The 21940-nt window shown below is 33.3% G+C and overlaps 2 protein-coding genes and 2 long non-coding RNA genes across 4 annotated transcripts; 1 reads left to right on the plus strand and 3 right to left on the minus strand.

Moving 5' to 3' along the window:
- The first annotated feature begins 5395 nt into the window (after nt 1–5395).
- Nucleotides 5396–8437, plus strand: LOC108204953 (sugar carrier protein C). The gene is made up of 4 exons (XM_017374655.2): nt 5396–5660; nt 5801–6123; nt 7058–7687; nt 7777–8437. Exons 1-4 carry the CDS (start codon nt 5528–5530, stop codon nt 8254–8256), a joined length of 1566 nt encoding a protein of 521 aa, XP_017230144.1. The 5' UTR covers nt 5396–5527; the 3' UTR covers nt 8257–8437.
- Nucleotides 8438–11976: 3539 nt separating this feature from the next.
- LOC108198442 (uncharacterized) lies at nt 11977–12881 on the minus strand. The gene is made up of 2 exons (XR_010288160.1): nt 12651–12881; nt 11977–12571 (listed from the first exon to the last, which is right to left on the minus strand). It is a non-coding gene; the product is annotated as an uncharacterized LOC108198442 (long non-coding RNA).
- A 463-nt stretch (nt 12882–13344) lies between these two features.
- On the minus strand, nt 13345–14974 carry LOC108198797 (uncharacterized). The gene is made up of 2 exons (XM_017366578.2): nt 14839–14974; nt 13345–14724 (listed from the first exon to the last, which is right to left on the minus strand). Exons 1-2 carry the CDS (start codon nt 14927–14929, stop codon nt 13553–13555), a joined length of 1263 nt encoding a protein of 420 aa, XP_017222067.2. The 5' UTR covers nt 14930–14974; the 3' UTR covers nt 13345–13552.
- A 2071-nt stretch (nt 14975–17045) lies between these two features.
- On the minus strand, nt 17046–17717 carry LOC135151100 (uncharacterized). The gene is made up of 2 exons (XR_010289610.1): nt 17579–17717; nt 17046–17448 (listed from the first exon to the last, which is right to left on the minus strand). It is a non-coding gene; the product is annotated as an uncharacterized LOC135151100 (long non-coding RNA).
- Nucleotides 17718–21940: the final 4223 nt, after the last annotated feature.

Here is a 21940-nt window from a genome sequence, read left to right on the forward strand (position 1 = left end):
GTGGCTCTTGGTAATTTAGGACAAAGTTAAGAGTGTAAACTCCAACAATACTCTCTACATCTTTTCTCTATTTCATATTTTATTCATATATTGGGCTCCACTATAACAAAAGAGAGGGAAAGATGGAGGTTGATTGGAGGGAAGGATTTTTTTATTGTGAAAAAATAAGTTAGGAGCCGTGTAGTGGCTCTTAACTTTGAGGAGAGAGGAGAGAGAAACAAGAGGCTCTTAAGATTTAAGAGCCACTTAAGAGTCTCTTGGAGCAACATTTTGGTTCTCCCTCCTCAAATCTCAAGTTAGGAGCCTAAATGAAGAGCCTCTTGGAGATGCTCTTAAGCTTTTTATTCTTCTTAGGCTCTTAGCACGCGCACGAATGTAGGGCAGAGCACACAAACCCCACTTTATTTTCCCCCTAAATTATTTTACTAATCATAAAAAACTAAAGTAAGTGCTTTTTATTCTTCGAAACTGCTTTTCAAAATAGATTCAAATATCACATTTTCTAAGATATTATTTTCGTAATTTGAAAGATATGAAACAGTTTATAACAGACAAACATGCGCTCATTCTTTCAACAATAAAGTAACTTAACTTCCTGGATTAGCAAAAAGATAAAAGAAAAAATCTTCGAGGGTCACCGCATCTTTTTCTAGGTTTTTTTTTTCTTTTGATCAATATGATTTATAGGTGCTATTTGGCAATTAGCGGTTAGCAGTTAGTTATTAGTCAATCCAAATAGTAGATAGTTTGACTAACTGATTGAAATAAATATTTTGATTAGCGGATTGAATTAGCGGTTTTTTGTGAAATTGTTTGGTAAATAACTGTTTGATGAGTTTTTAGTGACAATACCCAAACTGTTAACCCCAAAAACTCCTCAAAGTAGCTTTTTGAGCTCAAATCTCTATTTCAATCCGCTAACTATCAAACACTAATATTAGCGGATTGAAATGGTCAAACTTCTAAACAGATATTCTCGAGGACTTCTAACTTCCAAATACGGCCATAGCCTTACAAATGAGTATTTGTTTCTGTATATTCGCGAGGTGAGTCATAATCGAACCCATGACCTGGAACAACAGATGATAAGCCTTTATCATTAGGCTATCCAACCGTGCTCATTTTCTAAGTTTTTCAAAAATAGTATTACATTTTTTTTATAGTATATAATGTTCTTGAGTACTTTAAAATTTAGTATCGTTAAATAGCCTTCTCTGCTTATCTTTTTGGTTAACTTTAGTAATGTAATATTTTTGTACCGTATGTAAATCTTTTCTAAAAAATGTTTTTTTTTTAAAATATACTATAAAAAATTGTTTGGGAAAACTTCATTTCTAATACTCATCACTAAAATTGTTGATCCAAAGGATCAGAAAAGTGATGACCGCCTGAATCTTTCCGGATAATTACTGAGATTACCGAGCAGAAAAAAGGGCTTTAATCTTATCATAATATCAATTTTTATTTGGACATAACATGTGTGATGTATTTAAATTTAGCTTCCAATAACCTATATATGATATATACATGATCGACAACATCACTACTGATTTCAATTGCTTTAAATGAAAGTGTCAAAGCGTGGATCAATATTGGAATCAATATGTTACAAGATATTAATATTCTCTGTTAAAAAATCGAAGTAGATTAATATTGAATTAATATGTGACAAAATATTGATTTTGTCGTTGAGAAATCAATATTAGGTGCGGGATTATATCAAATTTTAGTTTCAAAATTATTGAGCTGAAAATGAGTATGATTTGTCTACTTTCTAATCTTCAAACCCCGTCTAACGTATCTTGGTACCTCTATCATCTTTGTTTATTTAAGAAATTTATACAGATAAATTTCTAAAAAAGACTTTTATGTAAATAATGAAGAATAATTATACTAAAGGAGTAAGTTAAATTTGTCAAAAAAGATAAAAACAAAGAAAAACTACTGTATAAGTAATAGTAATTGTAATACATGTTTTCTGCCGTGTGCTCATGGAGATACACTAACAACCACTTTCAAGTTAGATGGTGTATTTTGATTACTTCTCATCCTATTAATAATAATAACCACCTCATGCACAAAAATTTCTGTCAATCAAAATCTTCTGCTCATAAAAAAATAATTATTACTCCCTCCGTCTCAATTTATAGGTCCAGTTTGGAAAAAAAATTTGTCCCAAAATACTTGTCCATATCTTCTTTCAATACAAATTTATCTACATATTAATTGTGATTTTTTTGAAACTCAACATTATTCTCATTTCTCAATGCACTAAATCCCTATATTTATTGTGATTTTTTTGAAACTCAACAATATTTTCACTTATCAATGCACTAATTAATGATACATGAGATAAAATTCCATCTAACCAACTTTTTTCTTAATGTGTGTTTATTCCAAAATGGACCTATAAACTGAGACGGAGGGAGTAGTATGTACGCATGGACATTGGACACCGATAAAAAAGACCCCTAGTAATAACAGAGGAGTACGGAGTGATGGTATGGATGCGGACAAAGAGACTTGAACTGCGTCAGATGTAAAGAAACATAAAGTATACACTGCTGTGGACTACTGCCCTGCACTGTATAAAAGCTGCTGAAACACCAGCACAAGGACATTAAAATTGCCCACTTTTCCGTATAACATGAAAAGAAAACAAACCTCTCCAGTTTACTTGGACCGGGGTCATCAATGCATTATGCATTGTGCAACCATCCCCTTTTAAAAATATACAGTAATTTTGATTTTTTACACATAATTTGAAATATATAAAAGAGACATATATTTAGATACTATTTTTTAATTTTTAATTTTCTAAATCAAAAAATTTAAAATTTAAAAAATGATATATGAAAGTATGTTTTTTTTACACCTCAGATCACATGTAACAAGTCAAAACGATTCTTACTATGAGATATAAGTAATTATTTTGTCGGATCTTTTATATAAGTTGTTTGATTTTTTTCACATATCTTTACGAAGTTTGATCAAACATCTAGAATTATTATTTTTAATTTTTTTCTTAATAATATATTTATATTATATTTTTATTCAAAAAAATTTATGATAATATTAATTTTTATTATACGATTAAAGCACCTTTAATTACGTTGTTAAGAGTGCCACAAGAGTAACGTTTAGAATCTGTATGCAATCAATAAGCAGGGATTTTTTTTTTTTTTTTTAAATTCAGAAGAAGACATTGTCTCCTTAGCAAATCAGACCCCACACTTTAAAAAGTGATAGTTTGTAACTCTAAACTTCATTAGCTTTCAGTTTGTAACCTTTACCCACACATCCGTTAAAAACTGCCGTTAAATTTAACTGTTGTATATATATTACTTTCTAACAGCAACTTACCCCGTGACCCCTCAAAGTTTATGTATTATATTTTAAAATTATTTCCGAACACACACACAACGATGTAAATAAATTTAAAATGTTGTAAAAAAATATGTATTCAGAGTTGAATTCTGAAAATTTATTTATTTTACATAATCAATGTAACTTATTTTAAAATTTTAAAATAAGTACATATTTTAAATTTTTTTACATGTGTGTTTAAAAATAATTTCAAAATATAATACATAAATTTTGAAGAGTCACAAGGGGTAAAGTAGCCGTTGGAAACTAATATACACACCGTTACCTTTTAAACAATTAAAATTAACGATAGTTTTTAACGGATGTGTGGACCATGATTATAAATCAAAAGTTAAATTAAACTTAAGATTTCAAATTATCATGTTTTAAGATCCGATTTGCTAATGAGCCGATGTACGTGTACGAAGTGCAATGTACTTTAAAATAGCTTTAGAGATACCCCGAGTATAATTTTAGTTTTTCAATGTACCTCGGTTGTGGCATTGTACATTTCAACTCTGTAAAAGAAGGAAGTGTGGATGGCATAATGGCAATACATATCCACACATTCAAAATGCATTAAAGCATGCCAAATTAATTTTACGTTGACTCATGGCTGGTCTAATCGGTGTTGGGAGCAGTATAAATAAACAGGGTAATACTAATACCCATTGGACAAGCTGTGGCTAGATAAACTCCAAAATATTGTGTATCCTACGTCCTGACACGGTGATACTACTACTGTATCAAAGATATATTCGAATCGCAACATATCCAAAAATCCAGTTGTAAATGTAAAGTTAAAAAGGAACTTTCACAAGTCACGTTTTTTCTGTATATGTAATAGAAATATGGTACCAGTATCCTTTATTGTGACCGACGCCATAATTACGCGACATTATCCAAACACCGATAATGAACTTATCTTGAATCGTAATAGTAGGAGTATCTAATGGAAAATACAAATTGTGTTTATGCACTTCCACACTTTGTCCACACGTAATCTGTGGTTTTAGTTCTCGTTGATGGCTAATTTCGGAAAAAAATTGTAAATTTTTCATATTCTTAAATTTATTTTAAAATTATGATCAAAATTGTATATGAAATTGTAAAATTAGTTGAAAAATTGTTTTTAAGATCGTGATTAACATGTATATTATTGTCCCGTATTTTTGGAAAAAATATAGGTTAATTGTTTATGGAAAAGTATTATATCAATAGCTTAGTTATTGTATTTAGAATATAATACACCATTAAAATTATATTCGTGGACAACAAATCGTGTTTCATTCAATTATATTAAATAACTGACGATTTTTAAAGCATATATCTTTTAATCAAACAAAATATTTAAGTTATATTATTATTGCAATACACCATAACTTCTATCTTTCTGATTTATTATAATATATATTTGAAACCAATGAAATTATAAATTATAAAATAGTTGGTTAACGGATAAACTCTATCCACCAAAAGATAAACATCAATTTTACCAACTACGGCTACAGCCTTTTCTTTCGAAATAGACACGAACAAAAATAGCCTTTTACACTAAACCGGTTAACTAGTACGGCAAGTCCTTGTCAAAAAACTTTCTTAAAATATTTAAGTAGTTAATATTTCGGGCGTTTGATTTATTTTATGAGCATTTAAGTATGAAATTCGCGTGTCACATATCCGTTATATGATGAATTCCGAAACCGAAAATCAAACCTGAAATTCAGTGGTATAGATACATAACCTTACTTGTACATAGAATTAATTTAATTACGTATACTAATAAACAAATAATATAAAAAAATTTGTCAAGGTACTACGTGAATCAAGTTGAAAAACATGCAAAGCCGTTGTATGAATTTCACTTTTAGAATATTGTACACCGTCACTTAAACTTAAAAATGGAAAATGAAAAGGATAATAAGAAAAAAGATGGTAACAGTTGAACAAATAATAGTATTAGCTGGAATTACGTTTGGACAAACTACATAGTATAATAAAAAATTCTATATATACCCCTTGTCAATAGTCTTAAGTCCATCCAATCCTCCGTTAGAAAAATCTCTAGCTCCTTAATTTTCTATTTTCTCTTTTCTCACTCTCCTTTACTTGAGAGTTACTACATTTCTTCATCACTCTATAGCTATATTTTCCGGCGAAAATGGCCGGCGGTGGTCCTATCAATTCCGGTAGTGGAAAAGCTTATCCCGGAGAGCTTACTACATATGTCTTGATAACATGCATTATTGCAGCCATGGGTGGTTTGATCTTCGGTTACGATATTGGAATTTCAGGTACAATTTTTGTAATAAAATAGCGTTACGATATTTATTTTTACATGTAACTGCAAACTAGGTCCGGGATAGGTACATGCTAATATAGGGGATATGTTTGGTTTGGTTTCGGTTATGGATTTTGATTTATTTTGTTGCAGGTGGGGTGACATCGATGGATCCCTTCTTGAAGAAGTTCTTTCCATCCGTGTACAGAAAACAAAAGGCTGATGATTCGGACAATCAGTACTGTAAATTCGACAGTCAAACTCTAACGATGTTTACATCATCGTTGTACTTGGCTGCTCTGTGTTCCTCAGTGGTGGCTTCATGGGTGACACGTAGATTGGGTCGGAAGCTGTCTATGCTTGCCGGTGGTTCATTGTTCTGTGCCGGAGCTCTGATTAATGGCTTTGCTCAGGACGTGGCTATGCTCATTATTGGTCGGATTTTGCTCGGTTTTGGTATCGGATTCGCAAATCAGGTACAAATTTTTTCAATTTATTTTACTTGTTTTTTTAGATTTTTGTGATTTGTTTTGAGTGAAGGAATCTTTGAATAATTCTATGTGATTTGTTTTGTAAACCGATTTTCGTATAGTTCAAATGTGTTGTTGTCAGAAATAGCACAACAATTTTTTGTTCTTATGTGTAATTATTTATATATAGAATTTCAGATGGATTTGTATTGTAACTATGTTTTTTTTTTTTTTACCTTGTTATGTATTGTTTGTAGTCGATAATAAGATTTTCTTGGTGGGTTCTATTGCAAACATTTGTACATGCAACTATAATGATGTAGGTCCATAATGTTGGTGAAATTCCCTTTACAACTCAGTCCTTATGCTATCTCAAATGAATTTGGACTATGAACATTCATTTTGGATCTGAATCATGAGTTTTTTGAAATCTTTCACATGTTTGATCTTTTTATATCCATGATGTTCTGGTTTTTACTTGCTATTTGTTGGATTTTGCCTTCGATTTATCGATCTGTTTCTTGAAGATTGGGTGGTTGTAGTCTATTTAACCTGATTATTCCAGTTAAACAAAAATGAAGATTCAACTGGGCAAATAAGTCATGTTTATGCCTCACTTTTCAATAGCATGATATCTCCATTTACATGTCGTTTACTTATGAATGTGACTCTCACTCTTGTCTGTAATAAAAAAAGGTTGAGAAGACCTGGTGCAAGTTGTGTTTATAAAATAGCAACCATGTTCTCTATTCTTGCTTAGATTGAGAATTGAAATTTGTGTTTATATTAAAAACCAATAATATAACATGTATGGTCCCAGAACATAATAATCTTGCTGACTAATTTAATAAAATTTGCAATATCTCAGAGAATTTTAAGGAAAAATTTAGAGTTGGCTCTTATGGTTTGTTTTTGAAATGATTTTGTTTTGTAATTACAGGCAGTGCCACTCTACCTCTCTGAAATGGCGCCATACAAGTACAGAGGAGCTCTTAATATTATGTTCCAGTTATCAATCACTGTTGGTATCCTCGTGGCTAACGTCTTGAACTATGCCTTTGATAAGATCGAAGGTGGTTGGGGATGGCGATTGAGTTTAGGAGGAGCTGTTGTCCCTGCAGTTATCATGATTGCTGGATCTTTGTATCTCCCTGAAACTCCCAACTCAATGATTGAAAACGGGAAGCAAGAAAAGGCTAAAAAACAACTAATTAAAATTCGCGGTGTTGATGATGTTGAGGAGGAGTTTAATGATCTTATTGCGGCTAGTGAAGCCTCTAAGCAAATAGAAGATCCCTGGAGAAACCTCTGGCAACCAAAGTATAGGCCACAACTTGTAATGGCTATACTTATTCCATTCTTTCAGCAAGTTACTGGAATTAATGTTATTATGTTTTATGCCCCTGTTTTGTTCAAGACTATTGGTTTTGGGGGTGATGCGTCTCTCATGTCTGCTGTGATCACTGGCGGAGTTAATGTGGTTGCAACTTTCGTTTCTATTTTTTCTGTTGATAAGGTGGGACGAAGGTTTCTTTTTCTTCAGGGAGGTGTTCAGATGTTTCTTTGCCAGGTATACATGCAATGAACTAATTGTTGCTAATGCTGTATATAAGTTCTTAAGTTATTTGAGTTGCTAATGAGTTTTTATTCTTTGGACAGATTGCTGTTGCAGTTTGCATTGGTCTAAAATTCGGAACATCTGGCGATGCTGATCATCTACCCAAGTGGTATGCCATCGTTGTGGTCCTTTTCATCTGCATATATGTTGCGGGATTTGCCTGGTCTTGGGGTCCTCTCGGATGGTTGGTGCCTAGTGAAATCTTTCCACTGGAAATCCGATCAGCTGCACAGAGTATCACAGTTTCAGTGAACATGCTTTTCACTTTCATCATAGCTCAGCTCTTCCTAATGCTGTTGTGCCACTTGAAATTCGGACTCTTCTTGTTCTTCGCGTTCTGGGTGTTCGTGATGACATTGTTCATATACTTCTTCTTGCCCGAGACGAAAAATATTCCCATCGAAGAGATGACAATGGTATGGAAGTCGCATTGGTTCTGGAAGAGGTTCATGGCCGATGCCGATGTTCCTAAAGGCGGAGTTCAAATGAGCAACGGAGGAGGCTATGTCAAGCAAATCTAGTCACTGATGTATCATTTCATTTTATGTTTAGTAGGCTGTCTTATATAATACCATTGTAATCTTGGTGACACTAGTACATATTGATACATGGAACATGGTTGTCAAGAATCTAAGAATTTCAATTGTAAGTCCTGTTTTCCTGTTTGTTATTACCTCTATGATACAAATTTTCAGACATGAATTTATGATGTGATTTAGTTTAATTTTTAAATAACGGTTCATGAATTTATGATGTAATTTAGTTTAATTTTTAAATATCAGAACCGATTCTCGTACATAATTTCAGACTCTCATCTCTAAAATCTCAAGTTGCTAGAGGAAGATCCTAAACATGGATCCTACACTATATTTTAACTTTATGGAGAATTGGAAAATGCTATTGTTCTGCACTTTTACCGTTTACAAGAACATGATATATTTTTGTGTAAAATCCAAAAATTCACAGGCTGATTGACAGTGTCCATTTTAATTAACGTTAGCAGCCGCTATGAGCTGTGGCCTGTGAGTGTGCATATGAGGCATATTTCATTAAAGATTCGGCTTCTCCGTCACATTCACATGCTCTTGCTTAATTCACAAAACTACAACAGAATATGCATTAGTTATGCCACATATCGGGCAATTATAAATCGGTATCTGTTCATGCTTACTGTACCTAGCTGGACCTATAATTAGCACACCGCATTGATTGGGGGGTTAAAATTGATTCTTACTTATCCACAAAAGATAAAAAAATTTATTCTCCGGGATTTATTCTCACATGGGAACGCTACTGGAAGTTACTACAAAACTTCCTTTTTGAAAGAGATTTGCAAGTAGCCAAGTTGGTAAAAAAGATCCTTTCTTTACTCCAAAAGAACCAAAAAGATTATAACACACAACGTGAAGACTGAAGAGACCCATTAAAATTTAAACAAACGGGAAGATACTTCAAAATTCAAATTATGATATCTTAATTTGTATTAAACCGATAACAAATTGTTAAATTAACAGTATTAATTTGTAAAGACGTATAAGTCTAAATTGTCAAAAAACCAATAACAAAATCGATGTTACTATAAAATGATAAGTGCATTGTTTCTTTTGAAATTTTATCATGAGGGATAAATATGTCATGACATATTATCGGCTGAAAAAATTATAGATTTTTTGATAAATATGTAGAAAAATTATTGTGATCTAGCGAAAAAATGACTCTTAAATCATATAACATTTTTTTTACCGGACAAATGTTATTACCGATGATTGATTATTCCGTATCAACACCCTTATTATTAATAATAGTCAATAAGGATGACGTCTTTATACAATATTTTACTTGGTATTATTTCGGGGTCGTTTGGTTCCTGGGTTTCTGGAATGAGATATGGGGTTTGTCCATTCCAAACCCATACTTGGTGTTTGGTTGAGAAAAACAAAATGTGAAACCCATACCTTAAACTCCCAAGGTATGGGTTTTTGATACCCAAGTGGAAAGGTGGGTATGAGATAAAGATATGAGATACATTCATTTTTTACTTTTTTTGTCTCTTTTTAAATAATGAAATATTAATGTTTGATACAAAATTAAATCAATGATGCAAAAATATATGAGAATAATAATTTTATTAATATTTTTAATTAATATATATTAATAACTTATTTTTTATAAAAATTGTATGATATCAGATATGAATATATGATACTTTAAACCCATACCAGCTTAACCCTATTCCTCATTCCAACCCGATACCACTCCACGAACCAAACGAACTCTTAAAGAAATGATTTTTATCGAGCTATACTTTAATGGATTAAAAAGTTGGTGGATTCCACTGTTATTGACTAAATCAATATTTGTAATGATAACATGACAATTGACAACAACTTTATTTGCTGATAAAAAAATGTTAGAAAACTCTTGGATAAGCATAAATATTTGACTTATATTAAAAAAAAGATTTTAATATAAAACGAGAATCAAACTATCACATGTCTAAATATCTGGAATCACCACTTTTCAGCCCTAGCAATAATGAAAATTTTGAAATTGTGTTGTTTCGGGTGACAAGCACAATCCACTAGCCCAAACGAACTTACATGGAAACCAGAGCTCTCAAGAAAAAGCGGTGAACACGGGCCATGCCCATTTAATAAAACGGAGGCCAAGCAAATATGCTTCATGTCACCGCACAATGTTTCTTTTCCATTGCTCCACTTCTTTATTCTCTCGGTGCTACAAATTTTACGTTTTCTCACGGGATTATTGTAATTTGAATTAATATTTTGCGTAAAGGTGGAAGAATTCACATGATTTTAGACTTGTAACTAGAATTTGAAGACCTTTAGCTTTCAATTTTCATGTATATCTATATGGATATGTTTGTGGATAGACATGGATAATATGACTCGGATTGGGTCTGTATCCACATTGGCAATGCGCGGCGCAAAGATTAACACATCGGTACATAGATTTAATCTGCTTTTGCATTGAATCGCAACATACTAAAGTATGAATGTGGTTATGGAGCAGCATAAAATAGTTGAACATACTTTGTTAGAACATCTCCAATGGTGTTGGCTATAATCGTTGGTTAAATTGGACCTGTAAGACATTATGTAAAATTTGTTGAACCTGTAAGACATTTTGCTTCAGTGGTATCGGCTATAGGTTGGCTATAATTTAAAAACAGTATGTTATTAATATTTTAAATTATGGAAATAGAATATATCAGTTCAATATGGTAATAAATGATGTACAATCTTTCTACAGATTTTCTTACAGACCTCTAGAGGTTCGACAAATTTAGCCATCCATAGGAGGTTGACTAAATATATAGACAACAGCTGATCATGGTTGGAGTTGAGTTTTTGAAACTGTTGGCTAAATTTTTTTTTTTTAAGTATGCCAACTCACCATTTAGCCGGGTTTTAGATGGTTGAAGATGCTCTTAGATAATTGGTAGATAATTGTTAGGTTTTGAAAATGACGCGGGGATTTATGTGAAGGAAAATAGTATCAAAATCGGCAACGTATGATCTGAGTTGTTTCGGTAATATGTTGAATAAATGGGTTAAAATCAGATAATTTTATAAAATGAGTTAAAATCTGCGTAGATTTATTTGTTCGGTTCAAAAACCTTCAATTTATTAAAAATTTTAATTAATTTTAAATTTTTCATCAGTTTATTGTTTAAATATTAATTTGAAATTTTAATTTATCTAGACACACTTCGATAAATTCTGAATGGAAATCGATTAGGCTAATCCTCTTCCTGTATTCTACTTCCGGTGATTCTCAAACGTCTTCTGAGCATTAGGCTCAGCATATAATAACAAAGCCCATCAAGGAGAGGCCTGTTAAAAAAAAATTCAGCCTTCCCGTATTTGGGTCCAATTCACAGATGCTCACGGATACTCGTGGATAAGAGGTATGCCTCAACCCAACCCAATTATCATTTTCGAATTTTAGGAAAAATAATAAATCACAATTGACTTAAAACTGAAAATAAGTCGCGGCAAAAAAAAAAACTGAAAATAAGTCAGATAACTTAAAGATAAAAGTAAGTGGAGGTATGTTTAAATAACTTATTTTAAATTTGTGATTTCATGTAATGAAAGTTAATATGATCTCAAAAATTTCCCTTAATATAATATTGTTCGAAAAACAATTTAACCTTACACTAATCTAACAGGACATGGCTATACATCTGGATAACATATTACAGTAACCAACGAAACTGACGACCCTGAAACATCGCAGTTTATATGTAAAACGTACAAGCTCTTATACCAACATAGCATGTTCATGTCTTTATTACAAAGATGTTTACATGACACATGTAATACTTTTGAGCTCAATGATTTCTTCGGACATGATTAAAGGGAAAATAAATATCACCTTTGTTATGTTTCTCCACAAGTTCGTCTGATGAAGGCATTATAATTGAGAAAAGCCTGCCATCATTCGGCGTCTCGTGGAGCTCATCCATTGTGAACATCTTACGCGGCACATCACTATTCGGAAACACTTCACCCTTGGCGAAAGCTATACGATTCATCGGCGTATCCCTAACTGTAAGCACTTGACCGACGATGTACGAGTTACAATTGAGCTGAAGAAACACCGGATCATGAGGCTGCTGATGACTTTTTGTCATGTTCAACATTTGTTCCTTGCTGTCATATCTCCTTCCGAGAAAAAAACTTCCACCGATTCTCAGAGGGGATTTAAGGGGCGCGAAGATCGTGGGACTAAACTGATCAGTACTATTCGACGAGGTTAACTGATTAGTTCCTGTGGTGACCGCTGTTGATTCAGTCTGTCCGACACCATCTATAGGACAAAAAAGAAATTAGGTCAAAATTTCTAATATAGAAATATAGATCTTTGATGCATGTAATTGACTCATCACCTGCTACTGATGAACTGCAATGGATAAAGAGACATGAGAAGATGATAACCAGATTCAAAATTATTTCGTTTGCTGCCATTGCTTGATTCGGCGAGGGTTCCTATGTCATACACTCATTCTTCCATCAAGAAGTTTGATCTAAATATATATATTATATGAACGTATTATAATGTATGCCAACTGCTCTTGAAAACTATATGAATTCGGCCAAAAATGCTAAATCAGTCGTTTTCTGTAAATTGTATACAATGTTCAATCAGCGGGACGTTCGTTCATACTTAAATAATATTCTATACATATCGTACCTAAAACGTTCGTCTTTTACGGATGAATGATGATGCTCTTTAGCATTAAAAATTATGTATGTATGCGCCAATTTTACAGTAGACAACTAATGCTAGGTATCTCAAATTCTCTCACAAATTTTTTTTTGAAATTGGGTGGTTTTTGTATTTTTTCAAATTGGATGGCTCATGTGCATATAATTAAAGATCTCATTATTATCGGTGTCAGTGGAATCAATCATACATCGTCTACTAAGATTTTAGAAAAAAAAATTCTACTCCTGGTTAAATAAGTGTTAGGCTCTAATTGTGCAAGTGCTTGGAGCAAAATTTTCACGGGAATGAACTCCTTAAATTTAAGGTATGAAATCTTATGGTTGTAAATTGCAATAACATTATATATACAGTAGTTTAACAAGAAAACTTCATATATAACCAAAATTTGAAATATTATACATAGCAAAACAATACATGGAAAATTCTTCACTAATATACAATATTTATAGCCGTTTAAACAACTGGAGATTTCTGTTACAGGAGCAGCTGTACCTCTCCTTATTCATAAACACACCTGCAATACTATCTATTCGAATTTCTTTCACATCTTCGTACTATACATTAATCGTCGAGTGGGACCTCTTCCTCACTGGAATCATCGCTAGTTTTACGGCTCTCTTCATCAGAGAATTTGGCAAATATCATTCGGTTGTGTGGCGTATCAGCAACTTTAAGCAGTTTACCGACCAAAAATACGTCGCAGTTATTAGTCGGGTATATTTTTCTGTAGTACTCGTCACTTGTCATGTTGTACATCTCTGAACCCGAAACCATTTTTCCGTAAAATACATGCGCACCAATCGCCCGCGGTACCTTCTCGACATTCTCAGACTCCGTGCTAGTTTTCTTAGTTTCTTCGATTACACTTGATTGAGTAGGTTCAGCATACTCCGTTGATTCTTCTTTAGTCTCCGAATTTTCTTGAGTGTAATTTGTCCCTGGTTCAAGCGACATTTTCGTCGAAGGATCAGTGACACTTATTAGAGTAGCATCAGTTGTTTTGATCGGTTTATGGGAACTCGTTGCTGATAATTTATCAGCATTCACCTCAACGGAATCAGTGTATATACCGGAAATTGTCTCGGTCTCAGGTAATTCTTCGAGACCACTAGATGCAATACTGTAATTATACACTACCTCATTCGGTAAATTTCTCATCATTGTCCCAGCGACAATTGTGGGAGTTGGTTCAGTAACGGTTTCCATTCCTCGAGATTCATCATTCACTTGGGCTGATTTAACATATTCCGCTGATTCCATGTTAGTGCTCGGAGTTTCTACGGTTAGACTCAGTTGAGTGCAATTGATCAGTGGTTCGGTCAGTGATGTGCTGCTGCTCGTTGAATTGCTAACACTTATTAGAGTTGGTTCTGTTTCAAATGTTGCTGTTCCTTCTCGCTGATCAATCACTCGCGCTGTTCCAGCGTCATCTATTATATCATCAGCACCTTTGATAACCTGATCGGGATTGTCAATCAACCAAGTAGGTTTATATTCAGTAAACCAGATTGGTTTAGCACTATTAGCCTTCATCGCGATTGGTGTAGCATCAGTCGTTCTGATCGGCTTTAATGAACTCGTTTGTTTAATGTGTTTGATTCGTGACGCTTTCTTGTGACTTGATACAGCGTCTGGTTCTAGATTTGTTGGTAATCCACGATTCACCATCACGGAACCAGCTTCCGGCCTCGAGCTTCCATCCACTCTGCGTGGTTTAGCCTTTTCAAGAATTTCTGCTCGAAAGAAAAGAAGACAGCAAATCAAATAAATATAGAACAATTGTATCTTTGTGTAGCAGATGAATTAGCAAGAGTAACAAAAATGCAGAGAAGAGACTTATAACTCACCACTTAGTGTTCTGCTTTCAACCATGGAAATAAGCAGAAGAGAAAAGATAAAAGCCAAATGAAAAGCCATGGACACTTTGTAAATTGCCATTGCTGATCTGTGTGCACATAATGTACAACTTATTTAGTATTTATACCGAAACTAAAACTTAAATATCATATTGGGAAAAAGATTAAATATATAACAAGTCATTAGTCACAACAGTATTCATTGTTGAATATTATACGGCCGGGGATTCGTAAAATCTGTATATTATATAGTATTTTTCGTTTTGACGTGCCTGGTGCGTACATGTTTCGTGATTCTATTGCTAAACATCAGAGTCATATAATATTATAGTAGTACTTGGTAATTATCGTGAAAAATGACAAGCTACAATGTTTGGGATGAAAGAAATGGGTGGAGCAAGTGTAATTGCCTTCTCTTGTACACAAGCACTGATCATTTTGATGTTTACGCAAAAAACTGTAATAGAATTCTCATAACCTCGAATATGCTGGTCGGTTAAACCATGTTCGTAAATAAATATGTTGATGGACATGGACGCATCTAAGAAGAGGCACGTGGGATACGTGCCCCCTAAATGTTTGTTTTACATCTTTTCACCGTTTTTAATTTTGCAAAATTATAAAAACCACCTCCATAAGATTTAAAAATATACGGATGTTTTTCCGAAATTTACTTGGTGCCCCCAAATTTTAAATTCTAGATCCGCCCTGTTAGGGAGATGCGTAAATCATTTGCCTTTTCATTTCTCGTAGGTTATAGTTTTATAGTTTCTTTGGTATTCCGATTTTATGATACTATTGTATATTTATAATCATACAAAACTGACATTTTTGAGATGTTTGGTCCTTTTATTTGACGGAAATAAGGACTCGATAAAAAATTTCATATCTAGATAAATTTTTTTAGTATTAAGTTTAGTAGGTGTTTTATATTTCATATTAATTTATAGAAATCACTTATTTCCAGAGAAAGTATATATTTATGAATTTTTAAAATAAATAAGTTCTTTATGATAAAATGACATTATTGACATAAACCAAATAATAAAATTGTTTACTTGCATGGCTCGGCACAGTTCTGAATTTCACTGACATACTCCGAGCTCAGATGAAAACCTTTTTTTATATGCTGATTAGTGGATGTGACATTTATATATATAGCACATTCAGTTGAGGAATTTCATAAAAAATCAGTGGAAAACGCCATTTCAAATGAACCAGGACATGATTGTCGTTAGGATACATATGGGAGAATATTACAGTAGCAGATAATAAACGCAGATTACTTGGCCCATTTCTGGATCTTCAACTTTTGTACACTCAAATGAAAAATAATAACATAAAACTTTTAATACCAGGTCAGGAACTACAAAAGAAGAAAAAGAGAAAACATGCGCCTAGAATCTGTTGACGAGAAAGGAATCAGCAGGGAAGATGAGATGAGATTCGAACAAAGTTGCAAGTAGCAGATATTATCGTTATGCAAAGATTCTCAAACACTGATCTAGGTATCTGGCTTACATGTGTGACTAGGTTCACTGATTCTCATATATGCAACTCTGCTGCTCGACCCAAAGTGAGGCAAAGAGCATGTACAGATTCGAAAAGTAGTGACAATTTGCACGTTTTGCATGCATGAATATAACTGGACTAGCTCTGTGCACTATATAAATGCACATTGTGACATGCATTAATAGGCAAGAAAAAATATCACTAGCTAGTCATATACACATACACAAATGTTGATCTTGAAGTAGTGGTTCTCGAAACGAGTGGATCAGAATTGAAGCTGATCGAGCTTATCATGATCAAGTTATTTCTAGAGGTTCCTCAAACACTTCATTGGGGAATGTATACACACTTATGTATATGTATAATCAATTTTACCTACTGAAGTGTTTGGGGGAACTCCTGGGGTTACTTGATTTACAAAAACGTCGCTTGCTGAACTGCCGTATATAGGTATCGGTATTTTTTTGATTATTTTTTAGGTAATTTTTGGTTGTTCATTAGCAAAACCCAAACATTCTGCTTCCTTCAAATTTGTAGGCTAATATCTTCTGATAAAAGCAGTACTAACGATTAATCAGTTTGATGTGAATCAAGTCGCTGGCAGATGAGAAAATAACTACTAGCTGTTGCACGTAAATATCATAGATGGAAAGTATTAAAGCAGATGGCTGAAAGAGAAGCGAAAATTTTGAAGGTGTTAAACCACTCTCTGGGATTATTAGGATTACAACGAAAAAGCAAAGTCCCGGATGCATCATTTAAACATCCAGTTATACTCGAGTAGCCAGAACAAGAAAACGAAATACAAGATGTAGCATTGGTACTTATAGCTAGGTTAAAGACCTTGTTTTACAACAATTTATTTTTTTAGTCCCGTCCTAGCTAGTGAAGATATGCAAGTTTATCAAGCGGTTCCATCAACACAAACCCACTGACCCACGAACAAGGCCGCACAATTAATGTTAGGGTTGATGGAATCGAACTCAGGAGTCGAGAGTTTGAAATTCTGGGCGATGTCAAAACAAGTGTCTCCTTTCCTCACTCCGAACACAGTATCACATGCTGGAGGTGCTTTCGGCTTTGCAGCAACTGCATTTTTAATACAAATACGAATCATGTTAAAATAGTCGTAACACAATGCAAGGTGCAATACGTTCGAAAACTGGTTCAAAAGAGATATTAGTTAGTAGTAAAGAGGCAATGTAAGAGGTGAGCTTACCATGGAAAACTGGCCTGCTTTCGGCAATTGTGATGATCACAAAAATAGAGAGTACGAGTACTAACAAGGCAGCTTTGTTGTTTAGGATCGCCATTTTAAATTACTCTGAACCTTGATATAAGTTAATGTTTTGGTGGTGATGGCTTCCTCATTGCAAGCCTTGCCTTAATTTATAGTACCAGATTACTGTATTTTCATTAACGAGACGAACAATAACAGACGAACACTGAAACAAGAAGCATTGTTAGCTGAGATTTAATTGGCCGTTCCTTTCCTTCCAGGGGTAAAAGTTATACGAAACCATTGATCCCCGCGACTTTAACAATGGGATAGATCGAGCCATTGAGGTGATTCGAATAATTATTGCATAATTACAAGTTATATGTACTTAAGCAGACAATATCTACGTTAATTGTTTATGTATTTTTATATGGCCGCGGCTAACTGAGATGCAGACATATAATACTTATGTGATAGATGTTAATCACGAAGTCATCGAAATTTAAGCTAGCTGATGGTTGGAGGGCTTGTAGTCAAAGCTCAGTTTTAGTGGAATCCGATGAATTTTGTAAAAATCAAAACATTGAAATATCAGTGACATCTGCATTATGTTTGTGGAGTAGTTTTTTACTACATCAGAACCTCTACAATTTTGTACGCAACAAATAAATTAAACTAGTGACCTTTATACAATAATAAATGTGATCACCTTGAGTTAACATAAAATATATAAATTTAATAAAATCAGATAATACTTTTATCGATAATCCTGATATTAGTATAGTTCCTCCAAGACATCCGAAAATTAAATTCATATAGGATCATGTAGTAACATATAGTTTTATAATTACTTTTCTTAAAATATAGTATTAGTGAAAATTATACAAGCCTTTCGCATGCTATTCAATATTTGATCCATGTTGTTTCCAAAATGTTAATAAAAGTTTGAGAGCTCTTGAGGGCTTTCCACACATCATTCATAACAAAAACGGTTCAACATCTTTAACTTCATCATCACATTCATTTTAGTATCATATTCGACGGTTTATTAAATGTTAGATTTTTGTTGATAGATACTTCCTGTGATGGTACTAATGGATATGATACCTAGATTGTTATTGCATTTAAAATAATTAAATTCAAACTAATAAATATTAATTAATCAAGTAATAACCTATAAATGTGTTGGGATTGATACATTTTTATTGGTTTTGTTAAATACGATTTTTATTTAACACGTGTAATAAATTTTTAATAGTTAAGACTGATAAAAAATTAATTAAATATTGGTCCAAAATATATGTTTAAATAGGAATATTTAAATATATTCTAATCCTGATAAAAATTTATTAGAAAATGTTATAGATTAAAGAGTTACAAACCTAAATATCGATTAACCAAAATTTTATTATTTGAGCTTTAAAGTTATCATACAAATAAAACTAAAAATATTATTTATAACATGTCACATTAATTTTAAATTATAAATTATTATTTTAAACTAATCAAATATACTCTAAATTAAAAGGGCAATGCTAGAGACCCCAAAAAAAATTCCCAAAAATCTTTACCAAATGATGTGGCAAACAAATGGCTAGTTATGATTGGGTGATTGATGAATCTGCAGGGGGTCTCATTATTGTGGGAGTAAATTCAGCCAATCAAATTTGGACACATCATTTGGGAAAATTATTTGGGACAATTTTTTGGGGTATCCAGCATTTTCCAAATTAAAATTAGTACATGCGGCTTGACTCAGGATTAACTGCGTTATTAGGGCTGTTCACGAACCGAGCCGAGCCGAGCTTTGACCGAGTCGAGCCGAGCTTTAAATTTTTTCTTATCGAACCGAGCCGAGCCGAGCTTTCTTATCGAACAAAAAAGTGTGTTCAAGCTCGAGCTCGATAACTAACGAGCCGAACACGAGCTTGTTCACGAACAAATACGAGCCGAGTCGAGTCGAGTCGAGCCAGAGAAAAATAAGGCCAAACCGCTACTTTACTTTAAAATAGCAAGCCAAATAAATTTTTTAGTATGTTTTGATGGTACCATATTATAGTTGATATTCTCATGATCGATTTGATATATTATATGTTGAATTCGGCGTTCAATAACATATATATATTACGAAATTATTATGAAAATATTGCTTTTTTTCGAGTTTTAACGAGCCGAACGAGTTCGAGCCGAGCTCGAGCCGAACATACTAAAAGCTCGGCTCGAGCTCGTTTTCTTAACGAACAATTTTTTGTGTTCGAGCTCGAGCTCGTTAACTTAACGAGCCGAGCCGAACGAGCTCTTAACGAGCCGAGCTCGAGCTTGTTCGCGAACAGCTCGGTTCGTTAAACAGCCCTATGCGTTATCATACTCTCGTGGTGAAAATAGTGTGAATGCGTAACATGTCCGCTTCTCGTGTAATAGTTTAACTTAATACATTGTTTAAGGGTGTTATGAAGGGCAATATATTTGAGAAAAAGGTGATAACCTGCAGTGTAGCCAGCCCAGACAACGAGTTGGTGATTTTTAAATGGGTGTTGACTGTTGGTTCCGCGAAGACTCTAGACAAGACATATGCAAAGTTTAAAGTTCCTGAACACAAGAAGTTTGATGGGATTCAGATTGTTAAGGATCTCTAGTAACTTTTGTAGAACATGGAGCAATAATTTTTGACGGCTTACGGTCATGCTGATGATATTTATGATGGCGCACTCACGTAGATGATCATGAAGACGCATTTATACCCAATATTGAGATTTAGGCATCTTTCAAGAATGATGTTAAGGATCAATTTTTTCTCTAACAAAGCTTTATTGAAAAAGGTTACTTGCATTCAAGATAGTACCGAATAAAATAATAAAAATCATGAAGATGTAGAGACAACAGAATTATATATTGTTCATAATAAAAATATTAATACAATTATTTTTATTTGATAATATTTACAAATTTCAAATACCCAACAAACATTGAAGTTGCAACACAACTGTATAAAAGCGAACATCCATGTATAATAACTCTTTATTTCTTTTTTTTTTATTCCTGTCAAAAAAGAACAATTTGAATAAATCTAAATTCTTTTCTTTGTGGTATCGGTTTACCACTAGAGGTAATGAGAATAATTATAGAATGGATTGCTACCTATGCCTAGATCGCGGATAAATAGAAATTTTATTGATAAGACCTTTTCAATTATAGCCAATATCTTATTACGAATAATTCCGACAACTTCAGGAATAAAAGAGGCATTTACCTATTACAGAGATGGTGCGATTTGATTCTTTTTTTTATTGCTCTCAATATTACGAGAAAGATACATAACATAGAAATAAAAATTTTGAAAAAAAAAAAATCTACGCTTGTTGAAGGTAAAGTTTGGAAATAGAACAATTCCTTCTGTCGTGTATCCTCCGTTAATGTAACCTCAGATGCAATGGTTTAATTGTCGACTATAGTATTGAGCGAAAGGCTACACCTATAGGTTCTGTTAGGTTCTGTATTTACAGGTCAATCCTACTCCACCAGTACCAATAGGCCACATAGGGGAAGAAGCACTACACCTAGGAATCAACAACACGAAAACTTTGTTCGAAATTATTATCCCGATCCTTATCAGGATCGGAACTAACAAGAATGGTCGGGATAACAAACATCCATCTCGTTTGTATTTTGGATACCTGTATAACCATCGAAGGCTGTTGAAGTGACTAATTTTTAGAAATTATAAGACAGCTGTGTTCACTTAGATCATGAAATGCAATGAAATTTGTTTTATAAACTGTGAGTGATCAGTAAAAGTGAAACATGTATAGTCTACAAGTAAAACATGTTTTGCATGATAACATGATTATGTGATAGACATGAAATAAGTACAGCTTCGCTAAAGGAATTCAATAAGCAAATCGGTTGAAATACCTTCGCTAAAGGAATTCAATAAGCAAATCGGTTGAAATGCATTTTCAAATGAACCTGGACATGATTTGCGTTAGTATGCAGTATGCACCGATAGAATTAAGTGCGGCATCAAATAACACACGCAGATTACTGAGCCCCTTCTTGGACCCCGACATTTTCCCCCACATTAAAAAAAAAAAAAGAAATTAGATTTTTTAATACAAGGTCGGGAACTACTAAAGAGAAAAGGGAGAAAAATCGAGAGAATCTATTGACGAGAAAGGAATGAACAGTGAAGATGAGGTATATGTTATCGTTATGCAGCAGCTTCACAAAGATTCTCTAAAACTGATCTACCTTACATGTGTGACTAGGTTCACTCATACTCAGACACACCTCGTGCATCTCTGCTACTTGGCTCACAGTGTAGCGAAGAACATAAATGTGATAAGCACATTTGAAAAGTAGCTA

This window comes from Daucus carota, chromosome 1 (genome assembly GCF_001625215.2).
Source record: "Daucus carota subsp. sativus chromosome 1, DH1 v3.0, whole genome shotgun sequence".
Lineage (NCBI taxonomy): Eukaryota > Viridiplantae > Streptophyta > Magnoliopsida > Apiales > Apiaceae > Daucus > Daucus carota.